This window comes from Schistosoma haematobium, chromosome ZW, assembly GCF_000699445.3.
Source record: "Schistosoma haematobium chromosome ZW, whole genome shotgun sequence".
Taxonomy (NCBI): domain Eukaryota; kingdom Metazoa; phylum Platyhelminthes; class Trematoda; order Strigeidida; family Schistosomatidae; genus Schistosoma; species Schistosoma haematobium.
The window spans coordinates 66,103,306-66,127,411 of record NC_067195.1 but is presented as its reverse complement, the minus strand read 5'-3'; the positions used below and the strand labels follow the sequence as shown (position 1 = coordinate 66,127,411).

At 33.1% G+C, this 24,106-nt stretch overlaps 1 protein-coding gene across 1 annotated transcript; it reads right to left on the bottom strand.

Annotated features, from left to right (window-relative positions):
• Positions 1-11,948: 11,948 nt before the first annotated feature.
• On the bottom strand, positions 11,949-22,597 carry MS3_00004184 (uncharacterized protein). The gene is made up of 6 exons (XM_012940304.2): positions 22,413-22,597; positions 19,911-19,969; positions 18,169-18,219; positions 18,042-18,113; positions 13,498-13,589; positions 11,949-12,160 (listed from the first exon to the last, which is right to left on the bottom strand). The coding sequence occupies exons 1-5, from the start codon at positions 22,527-22,529 to the stop codon at positions 13,571-13,573; spliced, it is 318 nt and encodes a 105-aa protein (XP_012795758.1). The 5' UTR covers positions 22,530-22,597; the 3' UTR covers positions 11,949-12,160; positions 13,498-13,570.
• Positions 22,598-24,106: the final 1,509 nt, after the last annotated feature.

The following is a 24,106-nucleotide window of genomic DNA, read 5'->3' as shown; positions in this document are numbered from 1 at the left end:
GTTAATTTCAATAATAACTCGTTAAACAGAATCTGTATTTAATAGTGTTGTATGAGAATGTCATGAAAGTGTACTACAGGGTTTCTAGGAGTTTTTTTAATCATTTCATTAGTCTATGGATCTCCTCACTAAAACTGACCTAATAAAATAACTGTTGTGAATTTAAGCCCGTCTAGTTATTACGTGATTTATTCTCCAATTGCAATATGACTTATTCAATCTTAGTACTGTGCTAAACCAATGACGTTCAACCGGTATGAACAGCTTACCGACCTTATTAGTTCTTCGTTCACCTAGCCCGTCCAATCTAGTTCAGAACGCCAATAACAGCTTCCACTATGCGAATCATTTATTTCAAACATACTTAGTTTATATACAAGCCAAACAGACCATATCACACCATAAAATAGGAAATAAAATTTGTGCAAGATCAAGCCAGAAAGTGACTGTGATTGTGGGAGACTGTAATCAATAAACTGAACATAACATAAGAACAGTAAATCGTATGATAATAGTCTATACGTCAAAATGAAGCTTATAATAAGGAGAATAAAGATATACATAATCTAGTTACAGAACAGTTATACAATGGGAATATATATATATATATATATATATATATATATATAATAAAGTTTGTTAATAGTTTTCAGAAGTTACTTGTAATTTAATCTTCACTAGGATACAACAATAATGATGTTATATAAATAGTGGTTGAATAAAGTGCGTTTGATGAGGTAGATAACTAGTCGGTATCTTAACAGGAATTATCACTGAAGAATGCTTCCGTTTAATGAACTAATTTGTACATAATTTTTCCCCATTTGTTATTAATCTTTAACAAAATAACTATTTTTTGACAGAAAATTTCTGTACTATTCATCACTTAATTAAACTTACCATGAATTGAGATTTTTTAAACACCAAACATATAAAGTTCACATACATATTTCTTACAACCATCATGTCATATAGATTACCATTGTTCATTCAACACTCACGTATTCTTATGAAGAGAGACCAACTAATTATCCGAAAAAAATTGAGGCACTGAAATTGAGCAAATAGCATAGGTCTTTTTGAAACATGAATAAAACGGTGCAGTTTTCTAAAATACCTTTATTTATTTGAAATGATGTGAAATTAAAAGGGGAAATGTTATCCTTATTATATCCGCAGAAAAAATTACGGTGGATTAGTAATCTAAAGAGAGAACTCGTAAAAGAAAACTGGTCAGAAGAATCTTGTCTAAATTCAGTACATCATATTCAGATTCACTACAGTATTATTGCAATATTCTACGACCCATAGTCAACAACATTTAAATATACCTAATACAAATATTATTGTGAATCCTTATGTATCATCGTAAAGCAGGTAGTCTACATTAATTAACTCCATCCTATGAATTTTATTTCCTTTGTACAATAAGATTTGATTTATGATTAAGTGTATTTAACAAGGTCGTATAATTCAATTTATAATATGCGGGTATCCTATTTTAGTAAAGCGAGAAAACTCCTTCTTGCTTTTTAGGTTTGCCAGAGGTCTCATCACACATCTTTTCTGAACTACTTGATGTCTTCATGTTCACATAGTTTAAAGAAATCTATCTCATTTTTCTTTGGTAGTTTAAAAGATTAAGTTTAAGTAAGATTTATTTCTAGTTTAAGGATATGCATTTTTAAAGAATCGATCTGGTTGAAATTTGGATAAATCTTATTTTAACATTTTGTTTTGTTTTTTATTGAGTTTCTATCCATTCAGTGGTATATTTTAAGGATATTTCCTTTTTAGTGTGTTTGTGATCCTACCTTCTAACATTTTAGAATGGTTAAAATAAAGTATTACATCAAAATAGTCTTCAACTACTCATTGATTCTACGTATAGAAGTTTTACCTATATATTGATAAAAGTCACGAAAACCATTGGTCAGCATTCAGGTCTTATAATGAAAACCTTACACTGATTATTATAGATAATATTAATCTTTAAGTGAATACTGTACTTTTCATTTCGAAATTGGTGAACAAGAGCTTTTTATTAAAAGTATCTGTAAAAGATTAAATGATCATTCAATATCTACTGATAACAATAACAATCATAGTAATAACTCGGGTTTCTCGTTTTACAATACGTTCAAAGTTACATCACCGCAAATTCAAACTACATTAATTGTCTTACTATCTTTGCCCAGTGTTTTGTACATTTACTATTTTAACAGTTTTAATAGATAGATTCAGTACGATTCATTTTGTTTTTTCTCACAGAAAACCATTCAATCTATAAGTTATTCTCTGATCTTATAGACATATCTATTTGTATTCGGAAATGTTCGTACTCTTCTTTTAGGCTTACAAGAATTCAGATTCACACTAACTTATTTCGTCTGTTAACATAACAGATGAAATAGCGATTCATTAGTTACAGAAAATTAAAGGGCTCAAAATATCCAGGTGACACAATCTACTGACTTTTTGTTTTGAGTCCCAGAAATTGAATGTCATTCTGAAGGGGAAGTGAATATGATATGTATATACAAGTTTCGTATTTATTTTAATAAAAATATAAGTTTTATAAAGAAAATGTATGAGATTGTTGGCAGTGTTGAGATTGCTTTAGACTTACAGTGAGAAAAAACACTCATAACGTCTTGAATACTGAATAAGTAATATCCCTGTTAAGTTTATATTGACGTTGTTTTATGTGCGTGGCTTAGTGTATAATAATGTGGGTGCAGTTAAACTTGAAACATGAGCTTCATAAAATAACCACTCAGTAATATCTCTTTTGACGTTTCTGTTCTAGCTAATAGAGATAAGACAATCCTTCCTCTAATCACGGGGTTTAGTTAAACTAGACAAATTAACGAGATAACTGCAGCGTTATAATTATAAATACTGAACAGATTTATAGCGTAATTATTAGTAGCACTCCATAAATGACTTCAGTCCATTTAAATTAATGATTTGTTAATTCATGTACTCATTTCATGGAATCTTGTAAAGAAAGATTACTGATAAGTAATACATATTACCTGAAATATATTATGCTTCCTTTACTATTTCATTTTCTAAAGTGGCTCTAAATAATAAACGTGAATGACATAGGAAAGTTTAGGAATAATTCTTCTTGAATTGGTTTTATCACTACTTGTGTTATTTTAAACAGTATCCCCGAAACTGGTAATGCTTATATCCACATTCACGAACAATTTTAGTGATGATGATATGTGAAACAAACAATAGATTTTCATCAAGACATGAGTGAAATCGAAATGTATTATCCTGAATAATCCGCATAACTAATACGTGAGTCACTGAAATGCCTTCATAAAATTATGGATGAATGATAAACAAGCACTGAGCTACTGAATGTTTATTAAAAGTTACAATTAATACGAGAATTAATAAACGTATTTCTGACTTCACATCTATACAAACTATTACTTATCAATATGACCAATACACATCACACATTCATATTTTGTTACGGGAATTGTTCTCGGTTGTTTCACTTGGGATGATGCATACCCTCACCACAATTTGCTTCAACCTTTATAGGTCACTAGCAAACTATGTTCAAAATGTGTACAAGACTTTTGATACTGCATTCTGCGAATTTAGTATTTTTCAGTATTTAGGATGCTGAAAATTTTTCAACATAAATATTTCCCAAAGGTTGAAACCCAACAGTGTTGTGCATAAGTTGGCATTCTGTCTCTGACAGAAATGCAGTAACTATTGTTTTCCAGTGACTTGGATCGAGATGTATACTATCTACCAACATGTTTTTAATTTGTTTTACACTACTTATGAGTAACTGTAGAGTATATGACAAATTTTACCGACTTCTGAGGAAGCATATTAATAAACAAAATTGTACGATGTAATGATTGTTGAATTTCGAAGAAATCATGAACCGACCAATGTTAGACCAACAATGATAACCTGGAAGAACTGTCTGGCCACTAAGTCCTACTATTAGATCCCTTATCAGTGAGCATGCACGAGCTTGCATTGCCAGCAATCAGACGTACCACTTTCGTTTCCGCGCACGATCGAGTTAACCTGTAAGTCACTGGTCCAGCATTCACTAATGTCAATGCTTAACTTCAGTCAATTCAAAATGTTGCGCGACCACCTCTAATTGTCTTCTGTGAGTAAATGCCTCACATCCAGCAAGGTACCACCTCACTAGTCATAATACAAAAGATTATTGACTTATATCTAATGAAACATCTATGGTTTTCAGTGTACGGCATGTATTTTTTCCAAAAATAAAATGCATTGGCGTCATTTTATGATGAACTCGTAAGAAATGATTGTTAAATAATTAACATGCTGACAAGTTGGTTCTGATTCACTATTGATTTAACCAACAACAATAAATTTAGAATTTCATGCAATTGGTTCCCTTTATGAATTTAAATAAAGCAAGAACAAATATTGGTGCAGAATAGTATGAATTCATATTATTTCGAGGTTTCTCGTCAGCTGCTTACAAACCAAAAAATGTGATAGAATTTTTACATTGAGATAGAGTGAAAACAAATGACATAGATGAGTGTAAATAACTGGGTTACAATAATAACTATATATATATATATATATATATATATATATGCTAGAACAGGTCAGAGGTCAAAAGGAATTAATTCGGGTTGGGTGGTGTAATAGTGGAATTGAATAATCATAAGATAGGTTACGTAATAATAATTAAATAGAATTTGAAAAGTTAAGATAATTTAGGAGGATCAGGTGGTGGAAATGCGTAAATAATAATGTGGTTTAAGAATTATGTAATAGGGAGGAATATAAATATTTTAAAATAAATAAATAAAAATAAAATAATAATAAAGGGTTACCAGGGTAGTGATAAGTTAATTAAAGTCTCTTTTTGAATGCATAAGTCAGATTTAAGTTTTTGATCATAATAGCTTCAGCAAAACGGAGGGTGGTCGTACTTCTTTGTCTATTGATAACTTTGAAAGCATGAGGAATGTTGATGGTGTGCCCGGTATCAAGTAGATGTCGAGCTATTGCACTGTCGAAAGCCCTGGTCCCACGCAGCCTCAAGTTTTTGGAACATGCTCAGAAATGCGGACATGCACTCTTCTCTCAGTTCTTCCAATGTATGTGCTTTGGCACGTACATGTAAATTGGTAGATGCAGTTGGAGCTACTAAGAAAAGAGGGCTTGTCGATTTTGGTTTGTTGAAGTGAGCAGTTCGTTTGCCATACTGTCATAAGTTTTGCTGCTGGGTAGGTGACTTTCAATGAAGAGTTTATTCTGTGATTGATTATTCCAGCGATTTCATCACCTTTGAAACGTAAGTGTAAAAGCAGGTTTTTCTTTCTACTCCATCGTATTTTGTATGAGGATTGCTTTTTGCATATTTCTGGATAAATTTCAATGGGTATTCATTATCGCGTAGAACATTAGTAATCAGATTAATTTCATCATCAAGGTATTCTTTTGAACAGATTTTTGAGCGCGGTCAAAAGGGTTCGTACAATACCCTTTTGTAACTCATTGGGCAGAAACTGTGGTAATTGAGATAAAGACCACTCCAGGTATTTTTATGGTGAATATGTCTATGTAATTTACCATCAGATGTTCGTCGGATCCCAACATCAAGGAAATGGAATTTGTCTTCAGCTTCTTGTTCCATAGTAAACTCTATGTCCTCGTGTGCTTTATTAAATAGATCGAGTAGCTTAATGGCGTGATCGTGATTGTTGCAGACGAGGAATGTGTCATCAATATATCTGCAATACAATGTAGTACCATCGATTACGTGCTTAAGCTTTTTTGTTCTAGGTTTCCCATAAATATATCGGCAAGAATTGGGCCCAATGGGCTACCCATGGCAACTCCATCGATTTGGCGGTAAAGGACATTATTGAATTGAAATTGTATGTTTTTGTACATAAGAAGAGAAGCTGTTTAAAATCATGGATTGGTAGGGGTAGAAGTTCGGGATAATCACATATGATCTCTATCGTTTCTTCCAAGGGGATGTTTGTGAAGAGCGATGAGACGTCAAGATAGTTTTGAATTTGTACAAAAACTTGACAACCTAAATGTTTCCGATAAATTTATGGTTTCATTTGACGTCTCATCGCTCTTCACAAACATCCCCTTGGAAGAAACGATAGAGGTCATATGTGATTATCCCGAACTTCTACCCCTACCAATCCATGATTTTAAACAGCTTCTCTTCTTATGTACAAAAACATACAATTTCAATTCAATAATGTCCTTTACCGCCAAATCGATGGAGTTGCCATGGGTAGCCCATTGGGCCCAATTCTTGCCGATATATTTATGGGAAACCTAGAACAAAAAAGCTTAAGCACGTAATCGATGGTACTACATTGTATTGCAGATATATTGATGACACATTCCTCGTCTGCAACAATCACGATCACGCCATTAAGCTACTCGATCTATTTAATAAAGCACACGAGGACATAGAGTTTACTATGGAACAAGAAGCTGAAGACAAATTCCATTTCCTTGATGTTGGGATCCGACGAACATCTGATGGTAAATTACATAGACATATTCACCATAAAAATACCTGGAGTGGTCTTTATCTCAATTACCACAGTTTCTGCCCAATGAGTTACAAAAGGGTATTGTACGAACCCTTTTGACCGCGCTCAAAAATCTGTTCAAAAGAATACCTTGATGATGAAATTAATCTGATTACTAATGTTCTACGCGATAATGAATACCCATTGAAATTTATCCAGAAATATGCAAAAAGCAATCCTCATACAAAATACGATGGAGTAGAAAGAAAAACCTGCTTTTACACTTACGTTTCAAAGGTGATGAAATCGCTGGAATAATCAATCACAGAATAAACTCTTCATTGAAAGTCACCTACCCAGCAGCAAAACTTATGACAGTATGGCAAACGAACTGCTCACTTCAACAAACCAAAATCGACAAGCCCTCTTTTCTTAGTAGCTCCAACTGCATCTACCAATTTACATGTACGTGCCAAAGCACATACATTGGAAGAACGGAGGAGTGCATGTCCGCATTTCTGAGCATGTTCCAAAAACTTGAGGCTGCGTGGGACCAGGGCTTTCAACAGTGCAATAGCTCGACATCTACTTGATACCGGGCACACCATCAACATTCCTCATGCTTTCAAAGTTATCAATAGACAAAGAAGTACGACCACCCTCCGTTTTGCTGAAGCTATTATGATCAAAAAACTTAAATCTGACTTATGCATTCAAAAAGAGACTTTAATTAACTTATCACTACCCTGGTAACCCTTTATTATTATTTTATTTTTATTTATTTATTTTAAAATATTTATATTCCTCCCTATTACATAATTCTTAAACCACATTATTATTTACGCATTTCCACCACCTGATCCTCCTAAATTATCTTAACTTTTCAAATTCTATTTAATTATTATTACGTAACCTATCTTATGATTATTCAATTCCACTATTACACCACCCAACCCGAATTAATTCCTTTTGACCTCTGACCTGTTCTAGCATATATATATATATATATATATATATATAGTTATTATTGTAACCCAGTTATTTACACTCATCTATGTCATTTGTTTTCACTCTATCTCAATGTAAAAATTCTATCACATTTTTTGGTTTGTAAGCAGCTGACGAGAAACCTCGAAATAATATGAATTCATACTATTCTGCACCAATATTTGTTCTTGCTTTATTTAAATTTAGAATTGTTAGTATCGAAATATATAGCTACTATCAACAATATGCTAATGTTTTTTAGTATGGATGTATACCTAAAAATCTCACGATACTAAAACTTACAATGTTTGGTTGCACAGACTAGCACATAGGTAGAGTGAAATCATCCAAATTACAAAGAAAGGTATCTAGGACTAAAGTAGAGATAATTGATAATTCTAACTATACCCAATCAATTTACGATGAAAGTGAAATGATTGATGTCAAATATTATATTATTTCAACTTATGTTTCTAATGAAAATACTAATAAGTTTCTTGCAAAGTGGTTTCATAAGTTAACAGCAATAAAAATGAAGTAACAATCAAGTAGTAAATCATTGTACAAAAGAAAGTGAACAGACACGATAAAAATTTTTTAACAAAAACACAAAAGCGGGACGAAATATGACTCCAATATACAAAATAAATAATAAGAATGAAAAAAGATGTTAAAAGGACTGTATTAACTGTAGGGGAATATTTAAGTACAAATATGGAAGTTTAAATGATGTTATGGCAGTTGTATTGCTAAATAAAATTCATCACGAGTTGATTAACATTCTGTAATAGAATATACGATTCCTCACATAATTTGTAGTACTGTGGTGTATGCTACTTATGTCTGTCAACATACCTAGTGTGTAACATAAATCAGAAGTGGAAGGGAATAGAAGAATCGTGAATCATATAGAATGTAAAAGACAAGTGATGGAAATCTACAAATGAAGTGTTCAATTTATGGTTCTCATATTTTGCCATGATATTCCATAAAATAAAATTCTAATCATATCTTGCATTAGCACCATACATGTAAAGGATCGACCATCTACTTCTATTTATATTTAAAATGAAAGGATTTTTTCACAAGTGCAATACCGTGTACAAGTTGTGCTGTACATACCACCTGCAAAACATTGATTTGATTGGTGATTCAATGTGCTGAGACACGTCAGGTGAGAACGCAGTTAAATTATCGCGTAATAACAACTTATTAGATGTAATATACTGTAACATAAAAATATTGGGAAATTATCAGTGTTTGTTTCAGGAAGGAGATGGCTCCAAAATATCCCACCAACGACCTAAATATTCTAATATGGACAACAAGTACACCAAAACATACGCTATATAAAAACTTGGTGCAAGTAAAACATGAGATTACACGGCTACGCTTGTGTTACCTAACTCTCTGTTCATGACGCCAGCATTTTTATTAGCTTATGATTTTGCATGCTACATAATGTTCATTCGGTTCTCAGTTCTATTGACAAATCCATGAAAGCATATGCCAAAAAGGAAAGTTACATTTCAGCTAATATTATTATAGACTATCTACTAACTGTTGGTTGTCTTTAAATGCATAACGTCTAAAAATTGTGTTGATAAAAAAGCGATAATCCTTCTGGCGAAGCTGTCAAGCAATTACAATTATAGACAGACATGTTTTTCTGAACAAGGCTTATGGTAATTTTATTTATTTTATAATTACTGAATGCATAACCTTCGAACTAGTTTTAAGATAAGGTGTTATGAAGATGAGTTCGTAAAAGAGGAGGACAACCGGTGTAAATTCAAGCAGACAGGAGAATTTCCTGATTAGTCTAGCCAGTTATTCGACTACTTGTCAATCTCAGACTGTTAAAGATTCCCATTGTGAAAATTAGAACAACACATATAAGCGAACAATTGTTTTCAATTAGATCGTCATCAAGCTTTACTCTAATATACATGAATGTTTATACGAAAATTTTAAACCAATCAAGGCAATTTGGGTCAATGATCACAATGAAATAGAATAAGTCACCACACATGATAAGTAAAAATACAAGTTGATAGTAGGAAGACAGGTGTACTGATAGTAGTAAGAATAATAAAATACGATAACAAAAATCTTATCAATAGTAAGACGTTGGAAATCGAAGGTCAATTGTGGGTAAATAGACTTGGAATAGTCATCATTAAACATTAAAATCATGACGTAATAAGAAATGTGTAAATAATTAGATGGTGAAGAATATAAACGGAAAGAGGAGGAAAATTGCAAACAAACAATAGATGTGAAAATAAGGATAATGACAACAAAAATAGAATAAAACAAATAAATAATAATAAAAAAATTGTTAGTTAAGTTGTAACTGGCCATCGAAGGGATAGGGGGTTACGAATTTCTTCCGTACACATAAATTGGGGTTATATGTACGAATTCCTATGGCTTCAGTTATATGTAGGAGGCGGGAACGAATTCCTTTGGGAAAAGATGGAGGTATGAGATAGACCACTCGAAATGATTTCGATTTATCTACAGCATGACCACTATCAATAAGATGTGCCAAGATAGAACTGCGAATTGTTTTTATCTGGCCCTTTATAAAACAAGCTGGTAGGTGTTCACTCATTCGTTGGTTAAGTTGCCTGGTAGTACGCCCGATATAGCTATCTCCACAGGAGCAGCTGAATTTGTAAATGCACATTGAGGAGGCCAACTCAGGTAACTTATCCGTCGTTTGGGTAGACATCACTGGTCGACAAGAGAAAGTCAACGCAAGATTGGCTACGTAGAATGTCCTGGTGATTACTTTCGTTAACCTATATTTCAGAGTGCCACTAGCCACATCCCCGTTGAATTGTAGTTTCATGTATAAAGGTTTCTTACGAACAGTCGAAATCTCCGACTTCTTTATTATGTCATACATGTACTGCTTAATGGAAGCACTGGGGTAGCCGATCTCGGTCAGTGAGTTGTTGATAAATTCAAGCTCCTGACTTAAAGTATCTACTGTACAGATCTCTTTTTTTAGCTTTCAGACTGACTTATACAGTCCTTTATGCTTTAGATCTCTTTATTTATTTCAGTAACCGTTTTTTTCCTCATGTTTGCAAGTTACTTATGACATTTTCTTCTTTCTAAATGTTTCGTGGTTCGTTTTTTCCATATTGTGCTTAACCTGAATATGATGAAATAATTTCATTGTAGATTTTACATATTTTATTATTCTTTTCGCTTCATCATGGATTTATCATTCTTCTCACACCACTTACGAATACACACAATCTGTTATCCTAACACATTTTTCGTTTCACACCATGTCTCTTACACACTAAAGCAAACACCTACTTTAAACGTTGTTAACGATGATTGGATGACAAATTTAGTATACAATTAACCAGAGAACGATGTACTTATTTATATTCCACAAATTTTATGTTTGATTAAAATTCCTTGAGGAAGGTTGGACCAGATTGTTAGACAGAGCGTTGGATTTACTTCGAATTCAGTCACTAAGATTTTAAAAATACATTCTTCCTCTTTAGTGTCTCACATCAACTCAGTACTCAAACACCATGAAACTATTCGATCTAATTTAAACGGAAGTTCCTGTATACAGATACAGTTTAGTTCTCTTTTTTATGTTGGAAATATTACACGATGTTGAATTATTTTTTCTGTGAGAGAGAACAAATCACACCCCAGCGGAGAAAAAAAATCAGGAAGAAGAGCTGGAAGTGCCTTCCTTAAGGAAGGCACCGGACTGCGTCACAAGGGAAGCCCTCACTTGGAATATTCAAGGTCATAGGTGAAGTGGAAGACTAAAGAACACATTACGCCGAGAAATGGAGACAGACATGAGAAGAATGAACAACAGTTGGATAGAACTAGAAAGGAAGGCCCAGAACAAAGTGGGTTGGAGAATGCTGGTCGGCGGCCTATGCTCTATTGGGGATAACAGGCGTAAGTAAATAAGTGATTATTATACAATGTTAATAACGTTTCTAAACATTTCAGTAGATTAGGAAAAACTACCTAAACTCTAGACTGCTAAATACTATTTTAAATATTCATTCAGTGAAGTATATGAATCAACGATTGTCAACCAATGTACGTTTTGATTTGCAATTACTCATATTACAAATCGTATTACATGAGATAATTTAACACTATTAGACTAATTACCATGTTTAGAATACAGAAACTTTAAGGAATCAACTTAATAATCAAACATATTCATTATTCTCATCAACTACTTTTACATTGTTTTGAATAAAATAAAACAATTTCAGTAAGGATTTAATTTAGTGAAAAATCATCTGCTTTTAACAAACCTATACATATTCTACATTTTATTATTATTTTTTCCTACTCAATATATATATGGTTATTCATATGATATAATATAAATTTTAAAACAACTCTTGCCAACTAAGAGATACCATGTGGTTTATATTATGATAATGATATAAAATCAATGTTGTATAGATAATTTATTAGATAATGATTACAAAAAACAAAAATTAAAGAGAAGAAAAAAAACATTCATATTTGTAAGTTTTATAAAATAAGTAGTAAATATGAATTCGGAAAAAAAAACATGAGGTTTTTCAGTTTTTGTAGTTATGAATGAATTCACAGATCTAAATATATAAAATTTGAGTAAAATGTACTTTTAAAAATGATTTATTCATAATATTAATTAAAAGAAAAAATTTTTAAAAAAATAAAAACATGGATATAAAAGATTTTCGATAGAACAATGAGAAGACGGAGTTGATCTGAAAAATGTGATGTATTTGTGTTATACATTTGGTCACACATATACTTGTCAGGGTATTTTATATGAAAATTAATAACGGTCAATGAAATGAAAGTTCAAGTAAAAAAAAGTAACAAAGAAGAGAGAAAGAATGAGAAATTGTCGCGTTATCCTATGCCATAGAATGGCTTAAGGATTACCAAGGTAAATTCAAGATTACGACAAATTGTTTTTGTACACATAAGGGGGGTTTAAATTTACGAATAGCCAAAGCTTCAATAAACTTGAGGATTTGTCCTTGACAATTTCTATACAACGTTCTAAAATCTATATTAATGTCAATTTTGTGCCCCCTCTCAATTATATGTTTCACTATCGATGAACCTGGTTTTCTACCTCCTACATTGATCGTATCATTTGATATACATTGATTTTGAAGCCATCTAGGCACATGTTCAAATACATCACATTTTTCAGATAAACTTCGTCTTCTCATTGTTCTATCGAAATTTATAAAAAGGACTAATTGCTATAAAAGATTTTAATCGCTGAAAAATTCCCATTATATTAAAACTCAATGATATGAATATATGAAAGATTTCTTGATTACTTTTTTTTATTGTTTTGTCAGTAACATATACAAGTCATTCCATAATAATAATAATAATAATAATAATAATAATAATAATAATAATAATAAAGTGTTTCATACTTTCATTCAACTATTGAAATTTGAAGTTGGTTTTCTTCTTATAAAACATTTTATTAGTCATTAAGTTTAATGGATTCTTATGACCGTCATCGTGTATTTATTCAATTTGAGTAAAACTCTTATAGATTTCTCAAGTTTTAAGCTTTTTCATATGATAATTGTTAATCATTATACTATTATCAGATATATTAAATAGAGAATATTCTGTGTTAAAAATATTAAATTTTCATGTATTCAGTAGAACAAATGCTCTAGATGTGTACCAGTAAACAGGATATAACAATTCGAAAGTTCGCGAATAATATTACAGAACGATGAAATCTTTTAATAGATAAACAATCAATGTGACAATATAACTTATTCATAACTGTTAATTAGTTTTGCATTAACTTAGTCAACATTATCACTACAGCTTTAATCCGTGAGTAATAAAACTTGAAGTGAAACAATATCAAGATTATTATGCCTAATATATATATATATAACAACAAATAAGTATTACTCACCCAAATTACTAAAACAAAATAATAACTGACAACAGTGATGAGAATGGATGATCAAATTCTCTCATTTAAAATTTCATTTACGTTTATTATCACTAAGAAAGAGAAAAATTGAAATAAAGCATTATATTAAGATAAAATACGAAAAATTAAAAAATTAGAATAGTTAATATTATTTAAATTTACTATCAGATACCTATTTAATCTCAGAACCTATACGTTTGAAATGTGCTGTTGAAGCTTATGACAAGTGAATTAAAAATTTGTTTACTTCAATGTAATTACAAACTATGTTCAAATCATTTTCAAATGCTGAATAATCATTTAACTCCTATACCTTTTCTGGGGCCACCGATGGTTTCAAGACTGGGAAGAGGAGATGGGCTGAAGTCAGCAACAGCATCACGAAGAAAAAATCTTCCTAAATATGTTGTTCAAAATAAACAAGCATCATCATAAGGAGTGCATCTCTGTCGAGACCATTTGCGAGATTTGATAAAGGAAGAACAAGAAGACGGTAATGAACAACAGTGGAACGAGAGCAGAGGCAGTCAAGGCACAATCTGATTACATTGAAGCAATCAAGCGAGTGAAGAGGGACATTGGAGTCAACAAGTGGAAATGCGTGGTGGACATAGCAACAACAACGAAAAATTCAGCTAGAGAAGGAAATATGAAACAACTATATGATACAACGAAGAAATTGGTAATGAAATATAGTAAGCCAGAGAGACCGTTCAAGTACAAATAAGGCAAAGCAATGACTGAGATTCAAAAAGATAGGAACAGTTGGATAGAACAATTTGACCAACTGTTGAATAAACCAGCTCCATTCAATACATTAGAAATCCATTCAGCACCTACAGGCATCCTTATACACCGCACTCCATCAATGATCCATAAAGTCAGGATGGCCATTAGACAAGTGAAGAGTGTGAAAATGTAGCACGACCTGACAACATACCAGCTAAACCATTGAAGTCAGACATAGTAGTACCTGCATATATGCTCCATATTCTATTCAGGAAGATTTGGTGGAGAGAAATGTAAGTGATAACAGACTGAGAGGATGAATACCATAGATATCAAGATACCAAATGAAGGAGATCTGAGCAAATGTGAGAACTACAGATGCATCACACTACTATTGGCACTAGGAAATGATTGCAACAGAGGATTGCTGAACCGGATGGAGGATTTAGTAGATGTCCATCTTCAAGATCAACAGACAGGATTCTGTAAGGATTGGTCGTGCACAGACCAAATCGCGACACTACGGATCATCGTTGAACAATCAACTAAATAGAATTCGTCACTATACATCAACTTCATTGACTATGAGAAAGTGTTTGACAGAGTGGATAGGAGAACGTAATGAAAATCTCTTCAACACTATGTTGTACTGAGAAGATCGTCAACATCAACCGGAATTCATACGATGGACTACACTGCAAAGTCATTCATGGTGGACAGCTGACAGACTCATTCCAAGTGAGGACCGTCGTCAAACAAAGCTGCTCACTCTCCCTTTCTCTTTTTGTTCTGGTTGCTGAGAGGTTTATAAAGACCCCACATTTCATTGGAAGCACTAAATACAACGGACAGCAAGGATGCAACTAGATGATTTGGACTTTGCAGATGAGATAGGTCTTCTATCCCATACACACTAACAAATGCAGATGAAGACAACTAGTGAAGCAGCAGTCTGTGCATCAACAGGCCTCAACACATACAAGGCAGAAATTACAACACGGTGACCACCAACACAATCACACTTGATGGAGGACTCTGAAGGAAGTGTAGATTTTCACGTACCTGGACAGCATCATCGACGAACAGGAAGGATCCTATGCTAACGGAAAGGCAAGGATTGGCATAGAAAAGACAGCATTTATACAGTTGTTGAACATATGGAACTCAAAACAACTGCCAGCCAATATAAAAGTCACAATCTGCAATACGAACGTCAAGACATTTTTACCGTACAGAACTGAAACTTGGAGAACCACAACAGCCATCATCAAAAATGCACAAGTATTTATGAACAATTGTCTACGAGAGATACTCAACATCCATTCGTCGGATATCATCAGAAACGGCCTACTGTGTAAGAGAACAAACCAACTTCCATTCGAAGAGGTAATTAGGAAAAGACGCTGGAAGTGGATAGGACATACATTGTGGAAATCATCAAACCGCATCACGAGGCAAGCTCTAACTTGCAATCCTGATATGGAAACGGTAAAGAGAAAGCCAAAACGTTCACTGTGTTGAGAACTGGAAGCATCTGGAAAGGACTGTACAGGGCAGAGCTCGATGGGGTATGCTGATGGGCGATCTATGCTTCTCCACGATATGTAACAGAAGTAAATAAGTAAGTAGTACACTTCAGTACTTTGATTAATATGCCCAAATACAAAATTTTATTCAACCTAAATATTAGATATGGTTTTTGTCTCAAACGTAAAATGAACTGTAATGCAATTGCCTATATCGATTTTATGTTCAACTACTTCCGATCATATTCTGTAAATTAGGAAAACGGAATAAGTTTATGAATAGAAATGCTAGTTTGAAGTGTTTTTCATGTCATATTTTCGTTCTATGAACTGTTCAAAATTTTGAAGTCCTTTAAGGGCAATTCTATCGTCTTCGATAATTTATTGACCTTGAAATTATAAATTTTGATCTAAGTCCTCGAGGGATAACAGGCTTAAGTATGTAAGCAAGAAAAAATAATGATTCAGTTTATCACTAATGTCAAGAAAACAAAGTATGCCTCGGTTAATCTAGCAAGCCAAACATGTATAATTGTATCTGGCAATCGCTAAGACTGATTACTTAGTTTGTCAAGTTGATTTGAATAGCATGTTAGATATATATGATTTTCATACAGTTTAACTGAATAAGACGCAGTATAATAACAAACCATTAGACAAAGACAATCATAAATAATACTATTTAACATAATGATATTAAGATGTATTTGAGTTATCAAAAAGACTACATTGAAATCCTTATTCATCACTTATTTCTGTATTCAGGTAATGTTTAATATCTACTTCACGGGTTATAAAATATTATTTCCCTCCACAAAATAAGCTTTTTAATTAGCTTAATAAGTGATGACATTAGACGAATATGAAAAACATCAGTCAATAAGTACAAGGATTTGTGGTATGAATTGATTTTATGTGATTTATGGTATTTTCTTCAAAACGTTATCAATGAAACAAGTTATATAAGATGCTCTTAACTGTTAACTGGGCGTGTCTGAAATTTGACTGATTTTCATAAGAAGTCTATCAATCACTCAGACCCTGATCGACTATCACTCGACTAGTTTGAATAAGTTGGCAGCGGGCATTTCTTGAAAGAAGGCAAATTGTCATGGAAATGCAACCAAAATGAATAATACTGTTTTAATGAACAGTGAGAGTGAAGAGCAAAAGAAGAGGGAATACACGCATTATGAAAAGTTCGTTCTGGATTGAATTTACTGGACTGAAGATATGTTAACGACAATTTGTAAACAAGTGGTTACGAAATCAGAATACTCTGAATACTGAGGCCTAGGCATTACCAATGGCTGATTCCAGTAGTGTTTACATTTAACTCTACTGCAATATTTTTGCTTCACTTCAGTCATTCATATGTTTGTGGCTGTCTACGTTCCATAAGACACAATCGGAAAGCACTTAGTGATATTGTTTCATTGTAGAAGACAACAAGAACTTAACACTGAGTTCTGAACTTTTACGTAGAGCTTTACTAATTGTCATACATCATAAATACTTGATCTGTTGTGTCATATGTAACTGCTAGGTATTTACTTAATTAGAATACCCATTTTTCAGTATATTACCAGAAACAGACAATGAATTATCTCTAGCTGGAGATGCGGTAAAGATTTACGTTTAATATTCTCCAATCCTTGGGTACTGTAGATTGATTTAAAGCCAGTAGACCAGTTATATAATAAAGCCACCGAGGGCATGTGAACTTTGGATTCAATCTCAAATATGGTTGTCAGCAAGCATTTTTGAAGAGTTTTGAGCAGGTAGTAAACGGACATCCATAGCTCTCTACTTTTATCAGTCTTTCAACTAATGTACGTCCACGATATAGATTATCGTCAAATGGTTTGGTAAAACTGTGGCATGACTTTGCCAATATTTAAAACAATTGATAGAGTTGGAACTACTGCTTAACTCCTAAAGATGATCTAGTGTGTAGTTTATACGTATTCAAGTTACAATATCATTTTACTTCATCATATTAACGACAAATAACTGGTATTTTGTGCCATTATTTCTATTTAAAAGCAATTTTAGATGAGTGTGCTAATCAGTGGACCACATATAAACAGTTCCCTACACCAGCTGATCATCATTCTTTAAAAAACTCGTCTTGACAAAAAAGTAATTGTAAAACATCCAGAGAGACAGATGACACACAAGTCATGAGTAGAAGGGCCATAGTAAAGATCGATAAAAATATCTAGTTGAACAATGACTTTTTCAATTATATAAAACACATTAACTCACCCTGGCTTGGGTTCATCATCGATCCCATAAGTAACCAATGGACCTAAGTTATCACCAAAATCTTGCTGATAACTTTATAATGGTAAGGCAAATTGAGTCCATTATCTGTGGTAAACAAACTCCTTACCTACAGTCTGATGTATTTTTGCTTCCATATGTTTGCTCAGAATTGACTCCTCTGCATTTATTTACCAGAATGGAGAATATATAATGATCATGTAAGGCATAAATATATACAAAACAGCGATGACATTACAAGAAAAAATACAACGTATTCCAGCATTAAAAGCAACTGCTACATTATTATGCAGTGATGATTGTTAAAATTCCTATTACAATTAAAGACAGGCTTATTTAGTCGATATTTGTGAAAGTGTGGTGAAGTTATACAGTATATATATATATATATATATATATATATATATATATATATATATATATATATATATGTAAACTTTGAGGAAAACACATAAACTGTTTTGGAGTCACTCACGATGCCAAAACATTTGATAATATGTCATTTCAGCTAAACAACAAAGTGGAGCGCTTTTTAGTGACTACCAGAAATCTATTCGAGGTGCATCTATACAACTTTGAATCAAAGGCAAAAAATGTGCCTTTGTCAATCATACACTAAATAATCAAAGAAAGTTATGATCCAGTTTTGTTAAAGCCAAACCTTTAGGAAAGTGAATGCTGATTGGGTATAGATTGAACAACAAATTTAGTGTGTGCGCACATTGTAACAGACATTACACTTTCAACTTTGAGTTTATTTTCTGCGATAGCGGAATTTCCTCCGTGAAACTGCTGACAGCATATTTATACACTTTCACGGTAGCTCGGAATCGCTGCAACTTATTTCAAACTATCAAAATGTTATATTCCCGTGGAAAAACATCATGAATTATCTTTCTGATGGTTCCTACAAATAAAAATAACTTAGCACACATATTTCCTTAGTACGCTGACGTAAATTGCTGGTATAAATTAAATAGTCACTAACCGTATATTAGCTTACAGTCTGACAGTTTTTTAAAGAAAGTATCTTCCAGATAATTTAGTTTTTGAATTCTATAATTCTAAATTTAGCCTGGACGTTTTCATAAGGGCTATTTGTAACCTATATTACACCTATTTTCACAAGAAAAAGAATCACCTTTTATGATTAAAGGATGAACTTCCTTTTTTAGACAGAAACTTAATCTATCGTCATTCAAATACTTTACGATAAAAACAGTACTGCTGACAAAATACCACTGATTTTTCAAACAGTAGGGGGTTGGGGAGGAATGGCTTTTCTTGTGGGTTTATCCTGACAGAACAAATGACAATGGATATGGAGTTAGATAGAGATTATTCCTTCACTCCTAATAAACAGCTCTTACTCGTTTAACACAATGAATTCTTTTGTCAACTCATGACTACGATAACCACGTGCGATCTAACCACTTTTTGTTTTTAAACCAGCGCAAGCAGAAATTGTATTACATCTAATGCTTTTGGATCTTCTTTTTTAAAAATGTCTAGTTTTCAAATCTTACCCTATATTATATTTTTCACTAAACGTTATCAAGAGCATACAGTAAAATTAAAATACGAACCGGTAAGCGATATTACTAAACCTGTATCTCAACAGTACGTATCACACAACTACGAAGCCTTTTCACAGTTTTTATCTAATAAATATCGGCTTTGATACTTATGGGGTTTGACGAACCATTGTTACACGTTTAATAGTAAACTACAAACAAAATGCATATATCCAGGAAGGTTCAGAAATCGTTGCAAAATTTTAAATAAAAATCCAGCTATTCAAATCAGTCAGCTTTTGAATTGTATAAAAAGAGCAAACTAATGAATGCAAACCTTTGATTTCCTGTTGCTCCTTTTTTATTGTAAACCCGTATTTTGTGATCAAATCCGTCCTATGAAACGGAAACATAATTATATCAACTTAATAAAATAATAACCACAATTTAAGATTTCTTAGTCATTGGTTAAGATTAGCATAGTTTTCATGGACATTTCTTTCACAGTGTAAATAGGCTCTTATTTTGTTAAGCCATTTTGATTTTTAAACACTAGTAGGTTATACTGAATTCATATAAAGCACATGTCATTTGTTTAGTTATAGTGTTAAAAAGATACATTTCGCTCAATATAATATTTCCTCAAGGTACAACCTTTTTTATGACAAACTTATATATAATTATACTTACGAACCTAAGCACGAAGTAATTTATAAATCAAACCAAGAACAACGAAGCGTCGAAAATTATGATTTTTTCAAGCTAACGCAGGCATATAAAATCCTTCGTAAACCAACAAACTGACCGCCGAAGCTTTACCATCACTAAAGACCAGATAAATATGACACTAATTATTTCTGAATCAATAATCAAAGGAGAGGTATCGGTATTACAGATGGTTAGTCTGTGGTACCTCCTGAGATCGTGAAGATCAGTGACTTGGTTTCGAATCCCACAGAAACCATCAGCTCTCTTATCGTTAGATATACGCCGTGCTAAATAGTTACAACTTGCACTAAAAACAGATCAAGTGCTTTCTGTTGACTATATCCAACCCTCTATCACCACACACAGTCAACATAATGTCCAGTTACACAGACTAGTGTCTATACTCCAATTTCTAGTAACTTCTGTAATGCAATAAGTGCTGTTTGTCTATCGTTGTCAGCACATCATGTTAAACTTTTACCACGAAGAATACTACTAGTTATGTTTAAAACCCACTATGAGAAAAACCATTCCGCGTCATCACATTTATACAAAATGAGTTTGCAAAGTTGGTGAACCTCTTTCGATCCCAATCCAAAAGCAGATAGGCAACCACAGGAATAAGAATTATAACCTCATTATGTACCCTTACAAAACGACCTCAAGAGTATTTCCGGAAGTATATTTTTTCTGAGAACCTGATTTATTCATAGTTGTGTCCGTTAGTGTTCAATTTAATCTGTTCTAAAACCAATTATAGTACAACTATGCTCCGATGATTTACCTTCATTTCCTCGCGAATTTTAACAAGTCTAGTGAATCTTTGTGATGTAAGTAGTTGGTTTATGTGTCTTTAATTGCTATATAAAAGATAATATTAATGGCAATAAACGTATTATCAGACGTTGCTCTGTAACGATGTGCAGATTTAGGTCAATGATTATAGTTTACAATGATATAGAACCTTCGATGAATTGCTAAGAACGAATGACGGATATTTCATGACTAAAACTGAACAGTTCAGCTAGTGGGCAATTTATTGATTGTTTCAACCACATATTTACGGTAAAACCTGTAGCAAATCTAGAGACATCTAGTAAAATGTTTTGCACACGGTCCACGATGAGAAACCATCAAAATGAAGTTGGTTCAGAAAAGCTAGAAGCAAGAAACGTCTATGGATTTTTTGCGTAGACTATGCGCTTCGCACATCTAGAATCAATCACCATGTACTAAGTTTCAGGATTATCTGTCATCTTTAAATATTAAACTGTATAATACAGTGATTGCCATCACTATGTTTAATGAATGTTGTTCGTTCTATACTCGCAATACTAAATCAAATAGCATTGTGAGCAACACCAAAGATAGAGACACTGTGTCAACATTTTGCAATGTTTTCTAAGTTTTATGCAGTAAGCCCAATTTTTTCAACTTACTACTTCAATTATCTATACGGATATGACACAACATGTTTTGTGAATAACTTACCGACGAGAAATAACTGGTTTACTAAGCATTTTTGTCGCACAGAAAATGAGTAGTACATTGTGGAGTGTCGGTTGCGGCGCTTGCATCCATAATCGCTTGGACAGGGACAAGATGGTTGAGATGAAGAGTCATGATCATTATTATATTTTTCCTCACGTTCAGTCAGACACACAGTGGTAACACAGTGAGCACATATGATATTCATTTCAACTGGTACAAATTAAGAATAACCTATGATCAAAAGATCTTATGAAGCACTTTTACACTCCAAAACATTCGAAATATCTTTATTTATACGGTTTAACACTTTCTGCTCACCCTCTTCAAGGTAAGAATTAGGTCTAAATCTAAGGGTGAGAATGTATTCTTGACATTTCATGTATTACAAACCTATTGTAACGGTTTTATTCAGTAAGTCACATCCGGCACTTCAGGATTCTGAAACACTACATGTCGCTTCAAAAGGAAACGTATAACTGGAAATAAGTCAGTTTGCTATTAATGATATTTCCAGAAAACCAGTTATCCAAAAAAACGCTCCAGTTTATTTCAGTTGATATACAAAGATTGAAAATCAAAGCGAGTTACTGTTTACTATTCGTACTTTGTAAATCATTTTTTCAAAAAAGTTAGTACTCACGATCATCGGACTGCCACTGCAATCAAAATATGCCTCGTCATTACTTCTGGGCCTCATGCCTTGACGAATGCGGAAGATTTCGTACCGGTCTATCTTATTCCCTTGGTTGGATGACATTAGGATATTCCGGAAACTAGTGTGCGATTATTTGTGTTGACTTTTATAAATGTCTCGTGACCTTGAACGATATGTACAAATTCGAACAAATACAACTCACGTTTCCCAATATATTAAATGCTGACGAAATTAATTTCAAACCTGCTTTAATCCCTGCATTTTTTATTACCAATTATTTGACAAGTGACTCAACCACAAGATTTTCTTGATGACATGAAGAAGAGGAGTGGCAGTGCTAACAACAACGAATAGCTGTTGAAACGTAGATCCACAATAGAAGAGCCCAATACATGCTAATTAGCATCCAGAACGCTAACCGATTATTAGCTCTGACGGTAAACTACCGATGAAGAAACTCCAGACAAAGCATAAGAATTAAATGCAGTATGTAACGAATTGCAACAGGAAGACAGGCCTCAAATGATGGAGGAAAAACGAAAGTGCAAACTAGGATAAATGTATATTAATCTCAAAGCATTACCAAGAACGTGAAGAGTTTAAACTGCCACATAGATCTATCGTATAGGCTGCTTTGTTAGTTGCTCTTTTTATTGACGTTATCGCATCCCAACCTTTGAGTCTGCACCTGAGCGTCTGAAATTACATGCGAAAAACAATTTGGACGGGTTAAGAAATTCAACATGAGGTACAAAAAACGAGTTCCAGAAGCAGAAACCGTGGGAGAATAACCTCTATATCATTTAAGTGTTGTCTTGTAATCAATCATAAAGAGCCTTAGACAAGCAAAATGCCCCACTATGCAGCCCAAAATGTTTTTCAGTGAGATTCAAATATTCAATCTGCCGTACATCAAAAACGCAAGCTGATAAAAAGCACAAAATTACGACCATCTGTAGAAAAATAGAGGCGTTAATCAGAGGACACTGTTCTATCTCGCTGAGCGCAACTAAACGGTCTTTTGAAAAAATAACGACGAAACTAAGAAAAATGAAGATGCCGACCGCCGAAATTGTAGATACAGTTGAAATAAGTTGGTCAGCAAAACTATACAATTGAATAAAACGTTAGAAATACCGAAACTGCAGTTAAAATGAACAATAAAATTCCAACTGAGGACCGGAAACACAACCGTTTGCAACTGAGGGTCGGAATAAAAACTATATCTTACATTAAGAACAACTTCAAGGAACCAGGATAATTTATGCAAGGAACGTACATATAAAGAGAGTTTCTCAGGCAAGCAAACACATGCATCAAAACACATTCACAAAATCAACCTATATCCGCTTTAAATGATTACCACATTCATCAATCACCCATTACGAAAATGATATAACATAGCAGATAGTCGATACATTATCTATTTCTATTTTTGCCGCTAGTAAATGACCTTCCAGTCCAGACACTGGGACCATGAAATACCCAAATAAACGGAATTTCAGTTTGGCCGAACAAATAGCAATGTTGTTAATGGATGTACGCTATTCACCTCTTTACGCATTATTTAGAGAATACAGTACTACCACATGCAGTATAAATCTACTCGTCAAGATGAATGGGTAAATTACAAGTCATCGGGCTGTTGACATGATTTGTCGGAGATTATTGAAGCCCGT

Coding starts and splice junctions, on each gene's coding strand:
- MS3_00004184 (XM_012940304.2), bottom strand. CDS start 22,529: ATGTCATCCAACCAAGGGAATAAGATAGACCGGTACGAAATCTTCCGC. Junction 18,220..19,910: donor GGAGCAACAGGAAATCAAAG/GTTTGCATTCAT, acceptor AAATAAATGCAG/AGGAGTCAATTCTGAGCAAA. Junction 18,114..18,168: donor AAAAATACATCAGACTGTAG/GTAAGGAGTTTG, acceptor ACCATTATAAAG/TTATCAGCAAGATTTTGGTG.